The sequence below is a fragment of the Cherax quadricarinatus genome, chromosome 72, assembly GCF_038502225.1.
Source record: "Cherax quadricarinatus isolate ZL_2023a chromosome 72, ASM3850222v1, whole genome shotgun sequence".
NCBI lineage: Eukaryota > Metazoa > Arthropoda > Malacostraca > Decapoda > Parastacidae > Cherax > Cherax quadricarinatus.
This window is the reverse complement of record NC_091363.1, coordinates 116,420-137,605: the sequence shown is the minus strand read 5'-3', so window position 1 is coordinate 137,605 and position 21,186 is coordinate 116,420. Positions and strand designations below refer to the sequence as shown.

The window sequence follows — 21,186 nt, the reverse complement described above, 5'->3', positions numbered from 1 at the left end:
CCTTTTTTGTTATTTAGGTTTTTGAATGCAGTGAAGAGTCTTCACGAGGATAGTGAGGTTCAGGTTAGAGTATGTAGGTGAGAGGGAGACTATTTCTCAGTAAAAGAAGGACTTAGACAGGGATGTGTGATGTCACCATGGTTCTTCAATATATTTATAGATGGAGTTGTAAGAGAAATGAATGCTCGGGTGTTGGCAAGAGGTGTGGGGCTAAAAGATGAAGAATCTAACACAAAGTGGGAGTTGTCACAGTTGCTCTTTGCTGATGACACTGTGCTTTTGGGAGATTCTGAAGAGAAGTTGCAAAGGTTGGTTGATGAGTTTGGTAGGGTATGTAAAAGAAGGAAATCAAAAGTGAATACAGGAAAGAATAAGGTGATTAGGATAACAAAAAAATTAGGTAACAGAAGATTGGATATCAGACTGGAGGGAGAGAGTATGGAGATGAATGTATTCAGATATTTGGGAGTGGACATGTCAGCAGATATGTCTATGAAAGATGAGGTGAATCACAGAACTGACGAGGGGAAAAAGGTGAGTGATGCACTGAGGAGTCTGTGGAGACAAAAAACTTTATCCATGAAAGCAAAGAAGGGAATGTATGAGAGTACAGTTATACCAATGCTCTTGTATGGGTGTGAGGCATGATTGGTGAATGTTGCAACAAGGAGAAGGCTGGAGGCAGTGGAGATGTCATATCTGAGGGCAATGTGTGGTGTGAATATAATGCAAATACTGTAATCCATAGTTTGGAGATTAGAAGGAGGTGGAGGATTACCAAAACTATTATCCAGAGGGCTGAGGAGGGGTTACTGAGATGGTCTGGACATGTAGAGAGGATGGAACTAAATAGAATGACTTCAAGAGTGTATAAATCTGTAGTGGAGGGAAGGTGGGGTAGCGGTCGGCATAGGAAAGGTTGGAGGTAGGGGGTAAAAGAGGTTTTGCGTGCGAGGGGCTTGGACTTCCAACAAGCGTATGTGAATGTGTCAGAGAGGAGCAAATAGAGACAAGAGGTTTTTAAGAATTGACGTGCTGTTGGAGTGTAAGCAAGGTAACATTTATGGAGGGATTTAGGGAAACTGGCAGGCCGGACTTGATTCCTGGAGATGGGAAGTACAGTGCCAGCACTCTGAAGGAGGGGCATTAATGTTGAGGTTTTATAACTAGTGTAAGCATGCCTCTGGCAAGACAGTGATGGAGTGAATGATGAAAGTTTTTCTTTTTTGGGTGACTGCCTTGGTGGGCAATGGCCAATGTGTTAATAAAAAAAAATAGCCAGCAAAATCAGATGGCTGCACAGCAGCATATACTCATCAATTAGTCTTCAATTTTCCCTGGATTTACAGTGTTCTGTGCAACTTTCTTAACGTATTAAGTAAAGTGCAATTAACAATGGCTTCTAAAGCAGGTGGTGGTGCCTAAAAGAAATGTGTGGTCCTCACTGTTAAGCAGAAACTTGAACTAATAAGGAAGGTGGAGTGTGGTGTCTCAGACCTTGTCTACCATAAAAAGTTAAGTAAAATTACTGTACTGTCTACATTATGATCATAAAAAAAAATTCATAATTCAGAATCTACAGATTTTATTTATTTATTTTATTTATTATTAATTTGAACATGATACATAGAAGTACAAGGAAATACAGTGGTTAAGTGTAACATGCCAAAGCCCCTTGTATGCAGAGCATTATGGGCAGGCTTAAAATTAACTTAAGATTAACTAAGCAATGATACATTTAGTGGTAAACATTATTGTAAACAAATAACAATTAAGCACAAATGAGTATTTCAAAGACAGGTCATACTGTCATTTACTATGTTGCTGTGCATTCAGTAGAATGGAGTATTCTGTGTGACAGATGCTCCCCACCCCCTATTAATCCATTAATTAGAAGATTCACTGTATTGCAAAAAAAAAAAAAAAAAAAAAAAAAAAAAAACATACCAATCTGCTGAGATCATATACTGCTAGCCATTTAATCTCGGGAATTGTCTTCTTGTCAGGAAGTGTGAGAGTAATGTCTTTATTCAGGTAACGATCCAAGATATTGGTCCTGGAGAGGAAGAGTTTAGCAGGAATGAGAACATAGCAGATGAAACACCTAAGCAAATTTATATGCTGTACTACTTAGGTTAATTACTGGTCTTTATAATCTTTATTCCCACACACTAATTACAGTAGAACCCCCGTACGCGGGGGATATGTTCCAAGGACCTGCTGTGGACACAAAACTGTGGATAGTAGCAAACCCTATATAAAAGTCCTATGCATATCTATTGTAAAGTTTGATAAATTATGCACAATAAGTGGAGAATTATCACTTTTCAACTGATGGGAAGCATTTCATGGCTTCTCTTAAGCTTTGAAGAACTGCTAGCTTCTCTTATTTTGCACTTTGGGGGCATTACTATGCAAAATTAAGAGGTATTTTTGGGTCACAGTAAGCTGTGGAATACTGAAACTGCAGATACAATTTCAGTGGACACATGGGTTCTACTGTACTGGAATAATGAAGCTATTAATAATTTTGTGAAAACATGAAACACTACAAAGATGGGTTTATGAAATGGGAAGTAAACCACAGAATAAATAAAAAGATACAGATATATGGAGTGTTGAAAGAGGTATGTCTATAGCAGGGTGGGGGAAGGGGGGAAAGTACCATAGTTGAGTGGTGCCAATACTGCTAGAGAGAGTTTGCATGTGACATCACAGGACGAGTGGCCGGTATACCGCTGGTCAAGCTTTCTCCAGTGATGGTGTGTTTACCTCTTAAGTTGCAACAAAACATTGTATATTTGAAGTGTAATACTGTACATTACTACTACTTTACCTGGAGTTTACCTGGAGAGAGTTCCGGGGGTCAACACCCCCGCGGCCCAGTCTGTGACCAGGCCTCCTGGTGGATCAGAGCCTGATCAACCAGGCTGTTACTGCTGGCTACACGCAATCCAACGTACAAGCCACAGCCCGACTGGTCAGGTACCAACTTGAGGTGCTTGTCCAGTGCCTGCTTGAAGACAGCCAGGGGTCTGTTGGTAATCCCCCTTATGTATGCTGGGAGGCAGTTGAACAGTCTCGGGCCCCTGACACTTATTGTATGGTCTCTTAACGTGCTAGTGACACCCCTGCTTTTCATTGGGGGGGATGTTGCATCGTCTGCCAAGTCTTTTGCTTTCGTAGCGAGTGATTTTCGTGTGCAAGTTCGGTACTAGTCCCTCTAGGACTTTCCAGGTGTATATAATCATGTATCTCTCCCTCCTGCGTTCCAGGGAATACAGGGTCAGGAACCTCAAGCGCTCCCAGTAATTGAGGTGTTTTATCTCCGTTATGCGCGCCGTGAAGGTTCTCTGTACATTTTCTAGGTCAGCAATTTCACCTGCCTTGAAAGGTGCTGTTAGTGTGCAGCAATATTCCAGCCTAGATAGAACAAGTGACCTGAAGAGTGTCATCATGGGCTTGGCCTCCCTAGTTTTGAAGGTTCTCATTATCCATCCTGTCATTTTTCTAGCAGATGCGATTGATACAATGTTATGGTCCTTGAAGGTGAGATCCTCCGACATGATCACTCCCAGGTCTTTGACGTTGGTTTCTCGCTCTATTTTGTGGAAGGAATTTGTTTTCTACTCTGATGAAGCTTTAATTTCCTCATGTTTACCATATCGTAGTAATTTAAATTTCTCATCGTTGAACTTCACATTGTTTTCTGCAGCCCACTGAAAGATTTGGTCGATGTCCGCCTGGAGCCTTGCAGTGTCTGCAATGGAAGACACTGTCATGCAGATTCAAGTGTCATCTGCAAAGGAAGACACAGTGCTGTGGCTGACATCCTTGTCTATGTCAGATATGAGGATGAGAAACAAGATGGGAGTGAGTACTGTGCCTTGTGGAACAGAGCTTTTCACCGTAGCCGCCTCAGACTTTACTCTGTTGACTACTACTCTTTGTGCTCTGTTTGTGAGGAAATTATAGATCCATCTACCAAGTTTTCCTGTTATTCCTTTAGCACGCATTTTGTGTGCTATTATGCCATGGTCACACTTGTTGAAGGCTTTTGCAAAGTCTGTATATATTACATCTGCATTCTTTTTGTCTTCTAGTGCATCTAGGACCTTGTCGTAGTGATCCAGTAGTTGAGACAGACAGGAGCGACCTGTTCTAAACCCATGTTGCCCTGGGTTGTGTAATTGATGGGTATCTAGATGGGTGGCGATCTTGCTTCTTAGGACCCTTTCAAAGATTTTTATGATATGGGATGTTAGTGCTATCGGTCTGCAGTTCTTTGCAATTGCTTTACTGCCCCCTTTGTGGAGTGGGGCTTTGTCTGTTGTTTTTAGTAACTGTGGGACAACCCCCGTGTCCATGCTCCCTCTCCATAGGATGGTAAAAGCTCGTGATAGGGGCTTCTTGCAGTTCTTGATGAACACGGAGCTCCACGAGTCTGGCCTTGGGGCAGAGTGCATGGGCATGTCATTTATCGCCTGTTCGAAGTCATTTGGCATCAGGATAACATCAGTTAGGCTTGTGTTAACCAAATTCTGTGGCTCTCTCATAAAAAATTCACTTTGATCTTTGACTCTCAGTCTGGTTAGTGGCTTGCTAAAAACTGAGTCATACTGGGACTTGAGTAGCTCACTCATTTCCTTGCTGTCATCTGTGTAGGACCCATCTTGTTTAAGTAGGGGCCCAATACTGGATGTTGTTCTCGACTTTGATTTGGCATAAAAAAAGAAGTACTTAGGGTTTCTTTCGATTTCATTTATGGGTTTTAGTTCTTCCCGCAATTCCTGACTCCTATAAGATTCCTTTAGCCTAAGTTCGATGGTTTGCTATTTCTCTGACCAGTGACTCCCTATGCATTTCAGATATATTGGCCTCTTTTAGCTGCTCTGTTATTCTTTTCTGTCGCCTGTAAAGGGAGCGCCTGTCTCTTTTTATTTTACATCTACTCCTCCTTTTTCTTAAAGGAATAAGCCTTAAGCATACATCAAGTGCCACCGAGTTAATCTGTTCTAGGCATAAGTTGGGGTCTGTGTTGCTTAGTCCATCTTCCCAGCTTATATCGTTTAGGACTTGGTTTACTTGGTCCCACTTTGTTCTTGTTATTGAAGTTGAATTTGGTGAAGGCTCCCTTGTGACTAATCTCATTTTGTTGGTCTGGGGCTCCACGCATACATGTCTGAACCTTGATTATGTTGTGATCTGAGTATATTGTTTTTGATATGGTGACATTTCGTATCAGATCATCATTGTTAGTGAAGATGAGGTCTAGTGTATTCTCCAGTCTAGTAGGCTCTATTATTTGCTGGTTTAAGTTGAATTTTGTGCAGAGATTTAAAAGCTCGTGTGTGTGTGTGAGTTCTCGTCAGAGCTGCCTCCTGGTGTTATCACTGCAACAACATTATTTGCTATATTCCTCCATTTTAGGTGCCTTAAGTTGAAATCCCCCAGGAGCAAGATGTTGGGGGTAGGAGCTGGCAGATTTTCCAGACAGTGGTCAATTTTTAACAGCTGTTCCTGGAATTGCTGGGAAGTTGCATTCGGAGGCTTGTAGACTACCACAATGACTAGGTTTTGGTTCTCGATCTTTACTGCTAAAACTTCCACCACATCATTTGAGGCATTAAGCAGTTCTGTGCAAACAAGTGACTCTGCGATATACAGGCCAACACCCCCCCCCCCCTTTTGCCTGTTCACTCTGTCGCATCTGTATAGGTTCTAACCTGGGATCCATATTTCTTTGTCCAAGTAATCCTTTATGTGGGTTTCTGTGAAAGCCGCGAATATTGCATTTGCCTCTGCAAGCAGTCCACAGACGAAAGGTATTTTGTTGTTTGTTGCTCGGTTTAGACCCTGTATATTTGCAAAGAAAAATGTCATTGGGCTGGTGGTATTGGTGGTACTGGGGGGGGCTTTTCTTTCCGGCACTAGTATCTGTATCTGTTGGTTTGAAGGCCATCGACTGTGGTTCCACTCCAGAAATGACTAGAAATGACTAAATTAGTAGTAGTAGTAGTAGTAGTAATAATAATAATAATAATAATAATAATAATAATAACAATAATAATGTAGCGTAAAGCACCCTTCTGGCAAGACAGTGATGGAGTGAATGATGGTGAAAGTTTTTTTTTCGGGCCACCCTGCCTTGGTGGGAATCGGCCAGTGTGATAATAAAAAAAAAAAAATAATAATAATAATAAAATAATTGTAGTTTGTGATGAAATTATATTAGATGATATTTTGTTGTACATGCATATACAGTGACCCCTGACTTACGATGTCCTCAACCTACATTAAAACCGACTTACGATGCTTGTCAGCATAAAAAATTGACCCTAACATATGTTGAAAAACTCTACTTAAATCATTTGTCCCGTACGCATCAACATGTCTGTCTGGCCTTAGTGCCTCAGCAGAGCTAGTGTGACATTGTTTACAAGCCGGGGTGGATGGCTGCATGCATACATTCGATAAATTTTGTATTATTCCAGTGTCTTTAGTGTTTGTAACTGCTAAATAAGCCACCACGGGCCCAAAGAAAGCTTCTAGTGCCAACCCTGTGGTAAAAAGGGTGAGAAATACTATCGAAATACTATCGTGCCACGGTCAGCTGCTGCTGCTGCTGTAGAACCGTCAGCTGTACTATTCGAAGATGTGGAGAGACTGTTATTGGTGTGGCTTATCGAGAATACCAAGAAACAATTAACCCCAGAGGGTTAGCCACCCAGGATAACCCAACAAAGTTAGTGTGTCATCGAGGACTGTCTAACTTATTTCCATTGGATCCTTAATCTTGTCCCCCAGGATGCGACCCACACCAGTCGACTAACACCCAGGTGAACAGGAAAAAATGCTTGGAACTAGCGCTCATACTGGTGAATTTAAGGCCAGCAAAGGTTGGTTTGAGAGATTTAAGAATCATAGTGGCATACACAGTGTGATAAGTCCTGTTCTGGAAGAAAATGCCAAACAGGACCTACATTACTCAGGAGGAAAAGGCACTCCCAGGACACAGTGTCTCATCACTCATTACTACATCTTCAATAAAGGTAAGTGTCATTTATTCCTCATTTAGAACACTAGTACATGCACAGTATATATTAGCTCAAGTACAGTGGACCCCCGGTTAACGATTTTAATCCGTGCAAGAGGGCTCATCGTTATGCGAAATAATCGTTATGCGAATGAATTTTCCCCATAAGAAATAATGGAAATAAAATTAATCCGTGCAAGACGCCCAAAAGTATGAAAAAATTTTTTTTTTACCACATGAAATGTTAATTTTAATACACACAAACTGAAAAAGGCATGCACAATTACATGACACTTACTTTTATTGAAGATCTGGTGATGATTGATGGGATGGGAGGAGGGGAGAGCATTATCTTCTTACTGTTTAGAAGGGGAATCCCCTTCCATTAGGACTTGAGGTAGCAAGTCCTTTTCTGGGGTTACTTCCCTTCTTCTTTTAATGCCACTAGGACCAGCTTGAGAGTCACTGGACCTCTGTCGCACAACAAATCTGTCCATAGAGCTCTGTACCTCCCGTTCCTTCAAGACTTTCCTAAAATGGGCCATAACATTGTCATTGAAATAGTCACCAGCACGGCTTGCAACAGCTGTGTCAGGGTGATTTTCATCTATAAAGGTTTGCAGTTCAACCCACTGTGCACACATTTCCTTAATCTTTGAAGTAGGCACAATGGATTCCACAACTGGCATAGGCTTCTCAGGGTTAGCCCCAAACCCTTCAAAATCTTTCTTAATTTCCATACTAATTCTCACCCTTTTTACCACAGGGTTGGCACTAGAAGCTTTCTTGGGGCCCATGGTCACTTATTTTCCAGAAACAGCACCGAAAACACTGTAATAATACGAAATATTCCGAGTGTATGCTTGGATGTTACCGCGGAGGCTGGCTGGTAAACAATGGGACGGCCGGCACATGTGAGGGCACATTGGACGCGTCTCGGACGAAAATCGGTAAGCGGGTTTTTAATCGGTATGCGCGGCAAAAATTTTGCGATAAAAGTAATCGGTATGCGGAAAAATCGCTATGTGATGCCATCGTTATGCGGGGGTCCACTGTACAGTGGACCCCCGCATACCGTCGGCATCACATAACGTACAATCCGCATACCGCTCGCTTTTATCGCAAAAATTTTGCCTCGCATACTGCTCAAAAACCCGCTCACCGCTCTTCGTCCGAGACGCGTCCAATGTGCGCCCTTAGCCAGCCTCACATGTGCCGCCGGTGGCATTGTTTACCAGCCAGCCTCCGCGGTAACATCCAAGCACACAATCGGAACATTTCGTATTATTAGTGTTTTTGGTGATATTATCTGCCAAATAAGTGACCATGGGCCCCAAGAAAGCTTCTAGTGCCAACCCTACAGCAATAAGGGTGAGAATTACTATAGAGATGAAGAAAGAGATCATTGATAAGTATGAAAGTGGAGTGCGTGTCGCCGACCTGGCCAGGTTGTACAAGAAACCCAAATCAACCACCGCTACTATTGTGGGCAACAAAAAGGCAATCAAGGAAGCTGTTCTTGCCAAAGGTTTAACTGTGTTTTCGAAACAGAGATCGCAAGTGATAGAAGATGTTGAGAGACTCTTATTGGTGTGGATAAATGAAAAACAGCTAGCAGGAGATAGCGTCTCTCAAGCGATCATAAGCGAAAAGGCTAGGAAGTTGCATGAGGATTTAATTAAAAAAATGCCTGCAACTAGTGATGATGTGAGTGAATTTAAGGCCAGCAAAGGTTGGTTTGAGAGATTTAAGAAGCGTAGTGGCATACATAGTGTGATAAGGCATGGTGAGGCTGCCAGTTCGGACCACAAAGCGGCTGAAAAATATGTGCAGGAATTCAAGGAGTACATAGAAAGTGAAGGACTGAAACCTGAACAAGTGTTTAATTGTGATGAAACAGGCCTGTTTTGGAAGAAAATGCCAAGCAGGACCTACATTACTCAGGAGGAAAAGGCACTCCCAGGACATAAGCCTATGAAAGACAGGCTTACTTTGTTGATGTGTTCCAATGCTACTGGTGATTGCAAAGTGTATCACTCTGAAACTCCCAGACCGTTCAGGCAAAAGAATGTCCTCAAGGAGAATTTGTGTGTGCTGTGGAGGGCAAACAGTAAGGCATGGGTCACTAGGGACTTTTTCTATGACTGGTTACACCATGCATTTGCCCCCAATGTGAAAGATTACCTAACTGAAAAGAAATTAGAACTTAAGTGCCTCCTGGTGTTAGACAATGCCCCTGGTCATCCTACAGACGTGGCAGAGTGACTTTATGGGGACATGAAATTCATTAAGGTGAAGTTTTTGCCTCCTAATACCACTCCTCTCCTGCAGCCCATGGACCAGCAGGTTATTGCAAACTTCAAAAAACTGTACACAAAAGCTCTGTTTGAAAGGTGCTTTGTAGTGACCTCAGAAACTCAGCTGACTCTAAGAGAGTTTTGGAGAGAGCACTTTAATATCCTCAATTGTGTAAACCTTATAGGTAAGGCTTGGGAGGGAGTGACTAAGAAGACCTTGAACTCTGCTTGGAAGAAACTGTAGCCAGAATGTGTAGACAAAAGGGATTTTAAAGGGTTTGAGGCTAACCCTGAGAGGATTATGCCAGTTGAAGAATCCATTGTGGCATTGGGAAAGTCCTTGGGGTTGGAGGTTAGTGGGGAGGATGTGGAAGAGTTGGTGGAGGAGGACAATGAAGAACTAACCACTGATGAGCTGCTAGATCAACTTCAACAGCAAGAGGCCAGACCTGAGGAAACTGGTTCAGAGGAGGGGAGAGAGAAATTGAAGAAGTTGCCTACTACAAAGATTAAGGAAATCTGTGCAAAGTGGCTTGAAGTGCAAACCTTCATGGATGAAAATCACCCTCACACAGCTATTGCAAGCCGTGTTGGCAACCTGTACACTGACAATGTTGTGAAACACTTTAGGGAAGTCATAAAGGAACGAGAGGTACAGGCCACTATGGACAGATATGTTGTGCGAAAGAAGTCCAGTGACTCTGAAGCTGGTCCTAGTGGCATTAAAAGAAGAAGGGAAGTAACCCCAGAAAAGGACTCGACACCTCAAGTCTTAATGGAAGGGGATTCCCCTTCTTAACACTAACACTCTCTCTCCCCTCCTCCCATCCCATCAATCATCACCAGATCTTCAATAAAAGTAAGTGTCATGTAATTGTGCATGCCTTTTTCAGTTTGTGTGTATTAAAATTAACATTTCATGTGGTAAATTTTTTTTTTTTTCATACTTTTGGGTGTCTTGCACGGATTAATTTGATTTCCATTATTTCTTATGGGGAAAATTCATTCGCATACCGATCATTTCGCATAACAATGAGCCCTCTTGCACGGATTAAAGTCCCTATGCGGGGGTCCACTGTACTTTCACACTTCTCAGTGCATCATTAGGAGCTGTGCAATGTTGCAAGGGAGCAACCAAAGCAAGGAGTGAGGTCTCAGATTAGTGTAGGTGTCATCGTCCACGGTTGCCCTTAGCCAAGGGTCCACTGTACAGTGGACCCCCGAGTTTCATGATTAATCCGTTCCAGAGAGCCTGCCGAAAGTCGAAATTCACGAAACTCAAAACCATTTTCCCCATAAGAAATAATGGAAATAAAATTAATCCATTCAAGACACCCAAAAATATTAAAATCAAATATTTTTTCAAATTAAATAAAGATTTACATACTGAAAACAATCAGAAATCAAGTACATGCAGTTAAAAAAATAATAATAACATTACACTTACCTTTACTGAAGACTTCTGGGTGGATGGAAGACGGGAGGAGGTGATAGGAGGAAGGTGTACACTATTGTTTGGAAGGAGAATCTCCTTCCATTAGGACTTCATACCTGAAGTCCTTATCTGGGGTTACTTCCCTTCTTTGTTTTTAAAGACACTGGCACTGGGAACAACTTGAGAGCCACTGGACCCCTGTCACACAAAATATCTGTCCAGAGCTCTGTTTCTGGCATTTCTTTAAGATCTGTCTGAAGTGGGACACAACACTGTCATTGTACATGTTGCCAATACGACATGCAAGAGCTTTGTTAGGGTGAAGTTCATCCATAAATGTTTGCACTTCAGTCCACTTTGCACAAATGTCCTTAATCTCCACTTCTTCGAGGATTTGTGATCTCCTTTTTGTCAGCATATCCACCTCTTTTGCAACAACAGCACACTTTATTTCTTTTCCTTTCACCACGATCTAAGTGATGGTTGAATGGGGTTTGCCATACATCCTGGCAAGCTCTGTAACACACACTCCACTCTCATATTTTTCAATGATTTCCTTCTTGAATTTGATCGTGTTCCTCACTTTCTTTACCAAAGGGCTTGCACTAGCTTTCCTTGGGCCCATGGTGACTTATTTAGCAGTTGCAATCACAAAAAAAATGGATTATTACGCATGAAGCCGCGGGGTGATGGTCATGTGTTGGTAAACAATGGAACACTGAGCGTGAATGGCGTGGGAGATTGGCTTGGTGTGCACGGTGACGGGCGGACAGGTACCGGACGGTCGCCAAATCACGAGTCTAATCATGAAACTTGAGGCCAAATTTTGCCAAAAAAACTTGCCGAAAGTCGAATTTCATGAAAGTCGATGCTACTGAAACTCGGGGGTCCACTGTATTTTTGTTGCGATCATTACAGTCACTGACAATTCTGTAACCATCAGAATTTATTCATTGTTTCTAAATCAATCAACCCAGTGGATTTTGTCCCATTTTCCAAAGTCTGTTAAATCAAGGATTTACCATACATGTATGAGTACCACATATATATATGCATGCAAACAATCGCAGACGGGCGATCTTAACTATGCAGGACAAGTCACAGGGTGGGTGGAAATCTTTAGCTAAAGTACACTCACACTTCTCGGTGCATCATCAGGAGCTGTGCAATGTCACAAGGGAGCAACCAAAGCAAGGAGAGAGGTCTCAGAGTAGCGTAGGTGTCACTGTCCACGGTTGCCCTTAGACTAAGGGTAACTGTGGACAGTGACACCTACGCTACTCTGAGACCTCTCTCCCTGCTTTGGTTGCTCCCTTGTGACACTGCACAGCTCCTGATGACATATGCTGTCTGTGACCCTATAAACCCCAACAACAACAACAACATACATAATGACTCATTTTATTCATTGTAGAGTATATTCCATGTTTCTATATTATTAATATTGTTTACTGTCATATTAGTTGAATTGTGATAAATAAATAAGCCATAGAGTTGATATTAGTGTCATATTCTCCAACAATAAACTTGCCTCCCCTCCCTCTACCCTGCCTGCCATACACCAACAAGAGTCTTCAATAAAGGTAAGTGTGATGTTAAATGTTCATTTATACATTTTATTAGTGCTTTATATTTATTTGGCATTCTTTTCTGCATGCAAATCTATATTTAAGCTAGGTAAGTGGCTAGGAAAGTGACCCCTGAAGTGACCTAGAGTCCTTATGGAGGGGGATTCCCCTTCCAAACAATAACCTCTCTTCCCTCTCTCCCCCTCCCTGTCTTTCATTCATCAACAACAGCCTTCAATAAAGGTAACTGTCATGTTGAATGTTCATTCTTTTGTGCAGGTAAATCTATCTTTAACCCGTAAACGGTCCGAACGTATATATACGTTTTTTCATCATTTGAAAGTATGTAAAAAAGTAGTTCTTTTTGTTTTTTTACATTTGAAAATGTGTAAAAAAACTTTAATCTACTTTTTTTTTGTTATATTTGAAAATATGTAAAAAAAATGTAGATCTACTTTTGTAGCACTACACATGTGAATGTAGATCTGCTTGGACCGTTTACGGGTTAAGGTAAAAAAAAATTTTTTGTTGATACTTCTGGGTGTCTGGAATGAATTAATTGGATTTACATTATTTCTTATGGGGAAAATGGATTCGCAAATCGTCAATTTCGATAAGTCACACTCACTGGAACGGATTAGTTACGAAAAACGAGGGTCCACTGTATCTTCCTATTGCACAGACCAGGTCACAGGGGCGCTGAGCCCCGAAACCCTCTCTGGGTATACTGTGTTGTGTATGTCAGTTATATGAAGAAACTGTAATATACATGAAACAGCTTTAAATATTTTGTGTGATGCAACTATTTGCAGTCGGGTCTAATGAAGTCACATTATAACCTCCGTAATTCTGTTTTTTTTGCTCTACCACTCACAAGATGAGCATGGGACCCAAAATAAACTAGTTGAGCAACAGGCACTGTTAACTGATTATTATAAACAGAGAAAGCGTTAAACCGACAAGGGTCATATAGCACTGTGGGGCAGTATGTAGTGTGGAGGTTATAATCAGCTAGGTGGAAAGGGGATCAGAGGTGAGGGGAGAAAAGGGATGGAAGGAACACTAAGTGCTATGTGTCAAAGTTCGTATAATAAGGCAGTTGCTGACAAAGTCAAAAAGTGCTTGGGAGTCAAAGGTGGGGTCTTCTGCGAGTAGAGAAGATAAAGTAAGAGTGGTAGGGTGGCGGCATTGTTGGAGGTAAATCCTGCAAGCTCACTGGTAAATCAGGCAATCAACAAGGAAGTGAAGAACCGAAATAGGGACCTGATAAGCCTCACAGAGAGGAACAGGGCGTCTATCCATGAGATACCCATGGGTAAGGTGTGTATGACCAATGTGGAGCCGGGAGAGCGCAGTCTCCCGAGAATGGCAACGGTGGTAGGAAGATGGCCACAAGCCTTAAAGCGGTTTAACAGAGCGCAATTTGTTATGGCATATGCCCAACCACCGTTGTTGCCAACAGTAGTAGAGAAAGGCAGAGATGACTGGAAAATAATCCCTGTATGGAATACCCCTATAAGAAACTGGGAGATCATGCACAGCTGACCGCACGGCAACATCTGCCTGCTCATTGCCCTGCACACCAACATGACCAGGGACCCAGCAGAAAACAACATCTTTATTCTTGCTAGCCACGTGGAGCAACCACTGTTGAATACAGAGGACTAATGGATGAGGGGAGTCGAATTGTTTAATGGCTTGTAAAGCACTGAGAGAATCCGAAATGATCACAAACATCGAAGGAGACATATATGTAATACAAAGAAGCGCTATGAAGATGGCATACAACTCTGCAGTAAAAACACTAGTGCAGATTAGATTAAGGATAAATGTCCTGATGCTCAGGACCCATAATAGGAAAGGTCAGCACTCTGCCAACGTTGGTGCTGAAATTCTGCTGCTCCATGTATGTGATAGATCTGGAGTTAAGTAATGCCACTAATACATGACACAGTTTTCCTATTGTTATTTGCTTGACTTTCCACATTTTAAAAATATTTTTTAAAACTAATCTTACTCTAACCTTCCTAGTTCATTAGGAACTATGAAACCTTGGGGTCCTGGACGTGGTCTTGAGCCAGCCCAGAAGAATGTGTCTCCACCATTACCATCATACATAAAGTTTTTGATTAAGAATGTTGTTTCATCGACAGCATAAACATCACCACCGACCTGCATGTAAAGTAAAATCAAAGTATGGCATGAGAATATGACCTGAAATAATATCACTATTGTTATACATTGTTATACAGAAAAAAGGGAATAATTTGACTGATCATGTCATGGCCAATCATAACATAAACCAATTTAAGAACAGAGCTTACCAATATCTGCAGAATGAAGTTGCAGATAGGGAGGAGTGTGATTTCTTTTGTTAAAATATTTATAATATACCTCTTATAGTTACATGTATTTTTTTGAGTGTTGACATTAATTCTTTCTTTATACTTGTACATTATATAATCCTTAAGCATAATGTCAGTAGCCATCCACTAGTACATGAAAAAATTACAAAAATCCTTGTATGGAATTGTGTGCTTCACAGTTCCAGTGACTCTGTGTTGGCTGTTGTGTACATGCACACACATCCGAGATAAGATGCTGCATGCTAGGTATAGAGAGTACTGTCGCTGACGCAGTGCCAACCCTGTTGTGCAAGTGCGTTTCTTTCTGACTCAGCAACGTTTATGATTTTATCAAGCTTATGTACAAATTTTCTTTTTAGTATATGTTTTTGTTTTTACACAATATTAAAACAATGGCTAAAAATTTTCTGAAGGAGCACCTCCACTAATTTTAGCTATGAGCCATCACTGTATCTGTCCAACTTTTTTTTAAAACTACCCAAGGTTTAAGCCTCAATTAGCCTATTCGGAAGATTGTCCCATGTATCGACAACTCTGTTTGAAAAACCAATGTTTACCTATGATCTTTCTAGATCTAAATTTATCTAACTTCACTCCATTATTTCTGGTTCTTACTTGATTCAATATCCTCAGTACAGCCTCTCCTCACTTAACAACGGAGTTCCATTCCTTAGATCTCGTCAGTGAATGAATTTGTCGCCAAGTAAGGAGTACGTACATTATAATGGTAGTGGGTTTGTGTCAACCATATTTGATATTGTTTTAGTGTCATCTTTGCACCATTTATAACATTTCTGGTATATTTTTAAATGTTTATACAGGAGTGTACTGTATATTGTAATGAACGGAATAGAGTAAGTCAGTTGTAATTTACATTATTTAGGTATGCATACTGGTCAGAGAGCCCACCGTAAGTCTGAGTCGTCAGTAAACGAGTATGTCGCTAAGTGAGGAGAGGCTGTATTTTATTAACCCTTTGACTGTCGCGGCCGTATATATACGTTTACGAGGTACCGTGTTTGACGTATATATACTCATAAATTCTAGCGGCTTCAAATCAAGCAGGAGAAAGCTGGTAGACCCACATGCGAGAGAATGGGTCTGTGTGGTGAGTGTGCACCATATAAAAAAAATCCTGGAGCACGCAATGCATAATGAGAAAAAAAAAACTGACCGTTTTTTTTTAATTAAAATGCCGACTTTGTGGTCTATTTTCGTATAGTATTTGTGGTTGTATTCTCGTTTTCTTGCTCATTTGATAGAATGGAAACTATATTATAGAAATAGAGGTGATTTTGATTAATTTTACTATAAAAAGAACCTGGAAACGGAGCACAAAGTACGGGAAATGTTTGATTTTTGCCAATGTTCAAAAGTAAACAAATGATGTCATTGTCCAATAAATGTCCAAGTAGCCATTCTAATATGCAGTCATGAATGGGTTGATGTTATTTATACAATTATTACAATATTGCAGTAGTCTGCATAACAGTAAATCTTCTATTTTTTGTTTGAATAAAATTTCAAAATAAAAAGCAAGAGTAATATCACAGGGGCTTGGAGACATGACTGATGAACAAAGAAAATGTTATTTTAGAGCCAGGAATGTCTGCATTGTTCATTCTGGACCTTATTTTGAAATTGTCATATTTTTTAATTTTCGTGAAATTGGCCAAATTGCAAATTTCTGACCATGTTATTGGGTAGTTGAAATCGGTAAATGGGCAGTTTCTTGTACTCAATCGATGGAAAAAATGGAGTTCTGAAGAAATAGCTATGAGTTTGGTTGACTGGAATAATGGAATTAGCCGAAAATAGGGCTCAAAGTGGGCGAAATCGCCGATTTGTAAATATCGCCTAGGTCGTTAACTTCGCGAGAGCGTAATTCCGTCAGTTTTCCATCAAATTTAATTTTTTTGGTGTCTTTACAATCGGGAAAAGATTCTCTATCATTTCATAAGAGAAAATAATTTTTATTTTTTTTTTAAATTTTGCGACACCAGGAGACACCTCAGGATTGGGGGTTGCGACAGTCAAAGGGTTAATATTGCCTTTGTTTATTCCCAATGATATCCAATGATATCTCCTCTCATTCTACATCTCTCAAGAGAGTGAAGATTCAAAGTTTGAGTTTCGACTATTTATATAACACTATCCATATTATGCCTCATAATTATATAACTACGTATCTACAATTACTACTATATTTATAGTGTTTACATATTGATCAACTAATAAGCAATGTGCCTCATTTATCCACAGAATCACTTTTCGAGTTACCACTAAGCCTCACAACTTAGTGGTAACTTAAGCATTTGGCTCACAACTGAAAAGACCCAGATTCAATCTCAGATAGGGTATACAGTCTTACCTGGTGGTGGTAACTGTTAAGTTCTCCTATCTTCTTGCCCACATAAGTGTCATCACTCCTGCAACACCCTGCAAGGACAAAAAATTCAATTATGAGCCACAACAGAGTCAATATAGGAACTGTACTGGTGCATGCTCTCTCTCTCTCTCTGAGGCAGGATCCATATACAGTGGATCCTCAGCTTACGAATGCCCCATGTGAATTTTTCAGGATACGAACAGTCACTTGATCGATTTTTTGCTTCTGAATATGAACGAAATTTCAGGATGCAAACTTCCCCCTCAAGGGAGGCTCTTTGGTGAGGGGCTCTTGATCAAGGGAATTGGATCTGTGCTCCACTTCCCTAAATTAATAACAATAATAATAATATTATTATTATAATACACACATACTAATAATAATAATACACTGCAGCAGGCCTGTTGGCCCATACTAGGCAGGTCCTTCACAATCCATCCCACTAACAAAATATTTTGCCCAACTCAATTTTCAATGCTACCCAAGCAATAAGCTTTGATGAATCTGAACAAGATGTCCTCTCTTGAGTAACTCTACCAGCAGCTAAAGGAAGAACTGAGGATGGCTAAGCTTGAGATACAGCAACTGACTGAGAAAAACAAGAAGATTAGTAATCCTCCTGTTGAGAATCCTCAAGCCAAGAAAGGAACCTGGACAGTGGCTGGAAAGAATGGGACAAAGTTAAGGATCAAGAGGACAGATGAAGAGGTAGTATCACTGAAGATCCAGGAAACTGTTGTGGAAACATCAAACCCATTCTCCGTGCTACCCGATGAATGCGAGTCGACTACTGGGGAACATCACGAGGAACAACGCCAAGGAAGGTAAAAACGTTGTTGTTGGTGATAGCCAGGATAGGTATGTGGATAGAGCCTTCTGCTTGAAGGATAGGAGTAGGAGGCAGAGGGTTTGCTTTGCTGGGCCTGGGATGGATATTGTTAGCCAGCTTGACAACATCATGAACAGTAATGGGATCAATCCTATTATCTGCCTCAGTGTTGGAGGCAATGATGTAGGCAAGCACAGAAGTGAAGATTTAATTAGAAGGTTCAGGACAGCAATAGACATAATTAGGAAGAAGGGGGGTGCCCTGTTATATGTGGCATTTTGCCAAGGGGTGTTGGAAATGAATGGTTGTCCTGAGGAATTGGTATTAATTGTTGGCTGGACACACACTGTAAGGGTAATGCAGTACCATTCATCGACAACTGGGACAACTTCTATGGCTGAAATGACATGTATGCCAGGGATGGGGTTCACTCATCCAGGACAGGTGTGGGTTTTCTTGCTAGCTCAGTTGAGGGGGTTGTTAAGACTTTAAACTAGGATTAGTTAGAGGTATGGGTTTAGAAATGATAAATAATGAGTATGGATATATTGACTTATCCTCTGATATTAAGAATCTTAACCCTTTGAGAATTTTCGTCGTACTAGTACGTCTTACGTGTAGGGGTTTTTGACGTACTAGTACTCATAAATTCTAGCGGCCTCAAATCTAGTGGGAGAAAGCTGGTAGGCCTTCATATGAAAGAATGGGTCTATGTGGTCAGTGTGCACAGTCTAAAAAAAATCCTGCAGCACACAGTGCATAATGAGAAAAAAAAAACTTTTACCATTTTTTTTGAATAAATCAGCGACTTTGCAGTGTATTTTCGTATGGTATTTATTGTTGTATTCTAGTTTTCTTGGTCTCATTTTATAGAATGGAATACATATTACAGAAATTGAGACGATTTTGACTGGTTTTACAAAGAAAGGTGCCTTGAAATTGAGCTCAAAGTAGCAGAAATGTTCGATTTTTACCAAACTTCAAAAGTAAACAAATCGTGCCAAGCATGCAATACACGTCAACTGGTGAGTCTAATATTCTTTCACAGGTGCACCAATAATATTTATACCATTTTTTACACTAATGCAGTAGTCTGCATAACAGTAAATCTTATATTTTTTGTGAAAATAAAAATTCAAAGTGGAAAGCAAAAGAATATAAGAGGGGCCTTGAGACATGACTAATGACTAGAGGAAATGTCATTTTAGTGCCAGGAATGTCTTTCTTGTTTATTCTGGACCCTATTCGGAAATTGGCATCTTTTGAAATTTGTGTGAAATTGGCAAAATTGCTAAATTCTGACCACTGTACTGGATAGTAGAATTTCATAAATGAGTGGTTTCTTGCACCCATTCGATAGAAAAAATGGAGTTCTATCGAAATATTCATGTTTTTTGTCGACTAGTACAGTGAAATTGGCCGAAAATGGGGCTCAAAGTGGGCAAAATCGCCGATGCGTAAACATCGCCGAGACCGCTAACTTTGCGAGAGCATAATTCCGTAAGTTTTCTATCAAATTTCAAACTTTTGGTGTCTTTATGATCGGGAAGATTCTCTATCTTTTCATAAGAGAAAATATTTTTTTTTTTTTTTTAAATTTGGCCGACCCTGAGAACGAGTTTCGGAGAGGGCCTGTCATGGAGTAACTCTGGGTAATGATAATTTCAGACACGCACCAGTGTCCAAGAAATTTTGAAAAAAAAAAATAAAATTATTTTTTCTTACAGAATTAAAGAGCATATTTTTGTGAAGGTAATAAAACAAAAAAAATAAGAATCTGATCAGTACTTACGAAGATACAGTGCCAAGAAGTTTATAGAAAATGATGTGGTGGTGGCAACATCGACGAATTCCACATCCGCGTATTATATTATTTTGTTGTTTTAGTTGTTTTTTCTTTTCTTTTCCAATTTTTTTCTATTCCTACTAACATTTGGGGCCTGAGAGACCAATACTGTATATAATTGATATACAGTGGACCCCCGGTTAACGATTTTAATCCGTGCAAGAGGGCTCATCGTTATGCGAAATAATCGTTATGCGAATTAATTTTCCCCATAAGAAATAATGGAAATAAAATTAATCCGTGCAAGACGCCCAAAAGTATGAAAAAAAATTTTTTTTACCACATGAAATGTTAATTTTAATACACACAAACTGAAAAAGGCATGCACAATTACATGACACTTACTTTTATTGAAGATCTGGTGATGATTGATGGGATGGGAGGAGGGGAGAGCATTATCTTCTTACTGTTTAGAAGGGGAATCCCCTTCCATTAGGACTTGAGGTAGCAAGTCCTTTTCTGGGGTTACTTCCCTTCTTCTTTTAATGCCACTAGGACCAGCTTCAGAGTCACTGGACCTCTGTCGCACAACAAATCTGTCCATAGAGCTCTGTACCTCCCGTTTCTTCAAGACTTTCCTAAAATGGGCCATAACATTGTCATTGAAATAGTCACAAGCACGGCTTGCAACAGCTGTGTCAGGGTGATTTTCATCTATAAAGGTTTGCAGTTCAAACCACTCTGCACACATTTCCTTAATCTTTGAAGTAGGCACAATGGATTCCACAACTGGCATAGGCTTCTCAGGGTTAGCCCCAAACCCTTCAAAATCTTTCTTAATTTCCATACTAATTCTCACCCTTTTTACCACAGGGTTGGCACTAGAAGCTTTCTTGGGGCCCATGGTCACTTATTTTCCAGAAACACCACCGAAAACACTGTAATAATACGAAATATTCCGAGTGTATGCTTGGATGTTACCGCGGAGGCTGGCTGGTAAACAATGGGACGGCCGGCACATGTGAGGGCACATTGGACGCGTCTCGGACGAAAATCGGTATGCGGGTTTTTAATCGGTATGCGGGGCAAAAATTTTGCGATAAAAGTAATCGTTATGCGGAAAAATCGCTATGCGATGCCATCGTTATGCGGGGGTCCACTGTATATAAACTCACTGTATTGAACACAATAACCGCACTAAAGTTATTATCATATTATTGTTTACCACTGTTGTTTATTACAATAAACATGCACAAATATTGTATAATACTAATGTTCTATCATATATTTACATATTTACAATCACTGGACATGGTTTTAGAACTGCTGGAGCTTGTGGAACTCCTTGAAACAAGGCACCATGCACAGAGGCACCTTACATTCCTCACACATAAACCGAGTGTCTTTGCGTCTTTGTTGCCGTCGTTTTGTTTGTGCACAGACAATGCATCTCTTCTGAGCAAATTTCTTTTGAGTTGAA

The 21,186-nt window shown here is 40.5% G+C and overlaps 1 protein-coding gene across 1 annotated transcript in view; it reads right to left on the bottom strand.

Annotated features, from left to right (window-relative positions):
- Positions 1-21,186, bottom strand: part of knk (protein Skeletor knk) — a 176,331-nt gene that overhangs the window by 144,609 nt on the left and 10,536 nt on the right. Inside the window, exons 2-4 of the mRNA XM_070100241.1 lie at positions 17,074-17,141; positions 14,360-14,508; positions 1,948-2,056 (exon numbers count right to left, since the gene is read on the bottom strand). Coding sequence (XP_069956342.1) covers positions 1,948-2,056; positions 14,360-14,508; positions 17,074-17,141 — 326 coding nt within the window. The remainder of the gene's footprint in view (positions 1-1,947; positions 2,057-14,359; positions 14,509-17,073; positions 17,142-21,186) is intronic.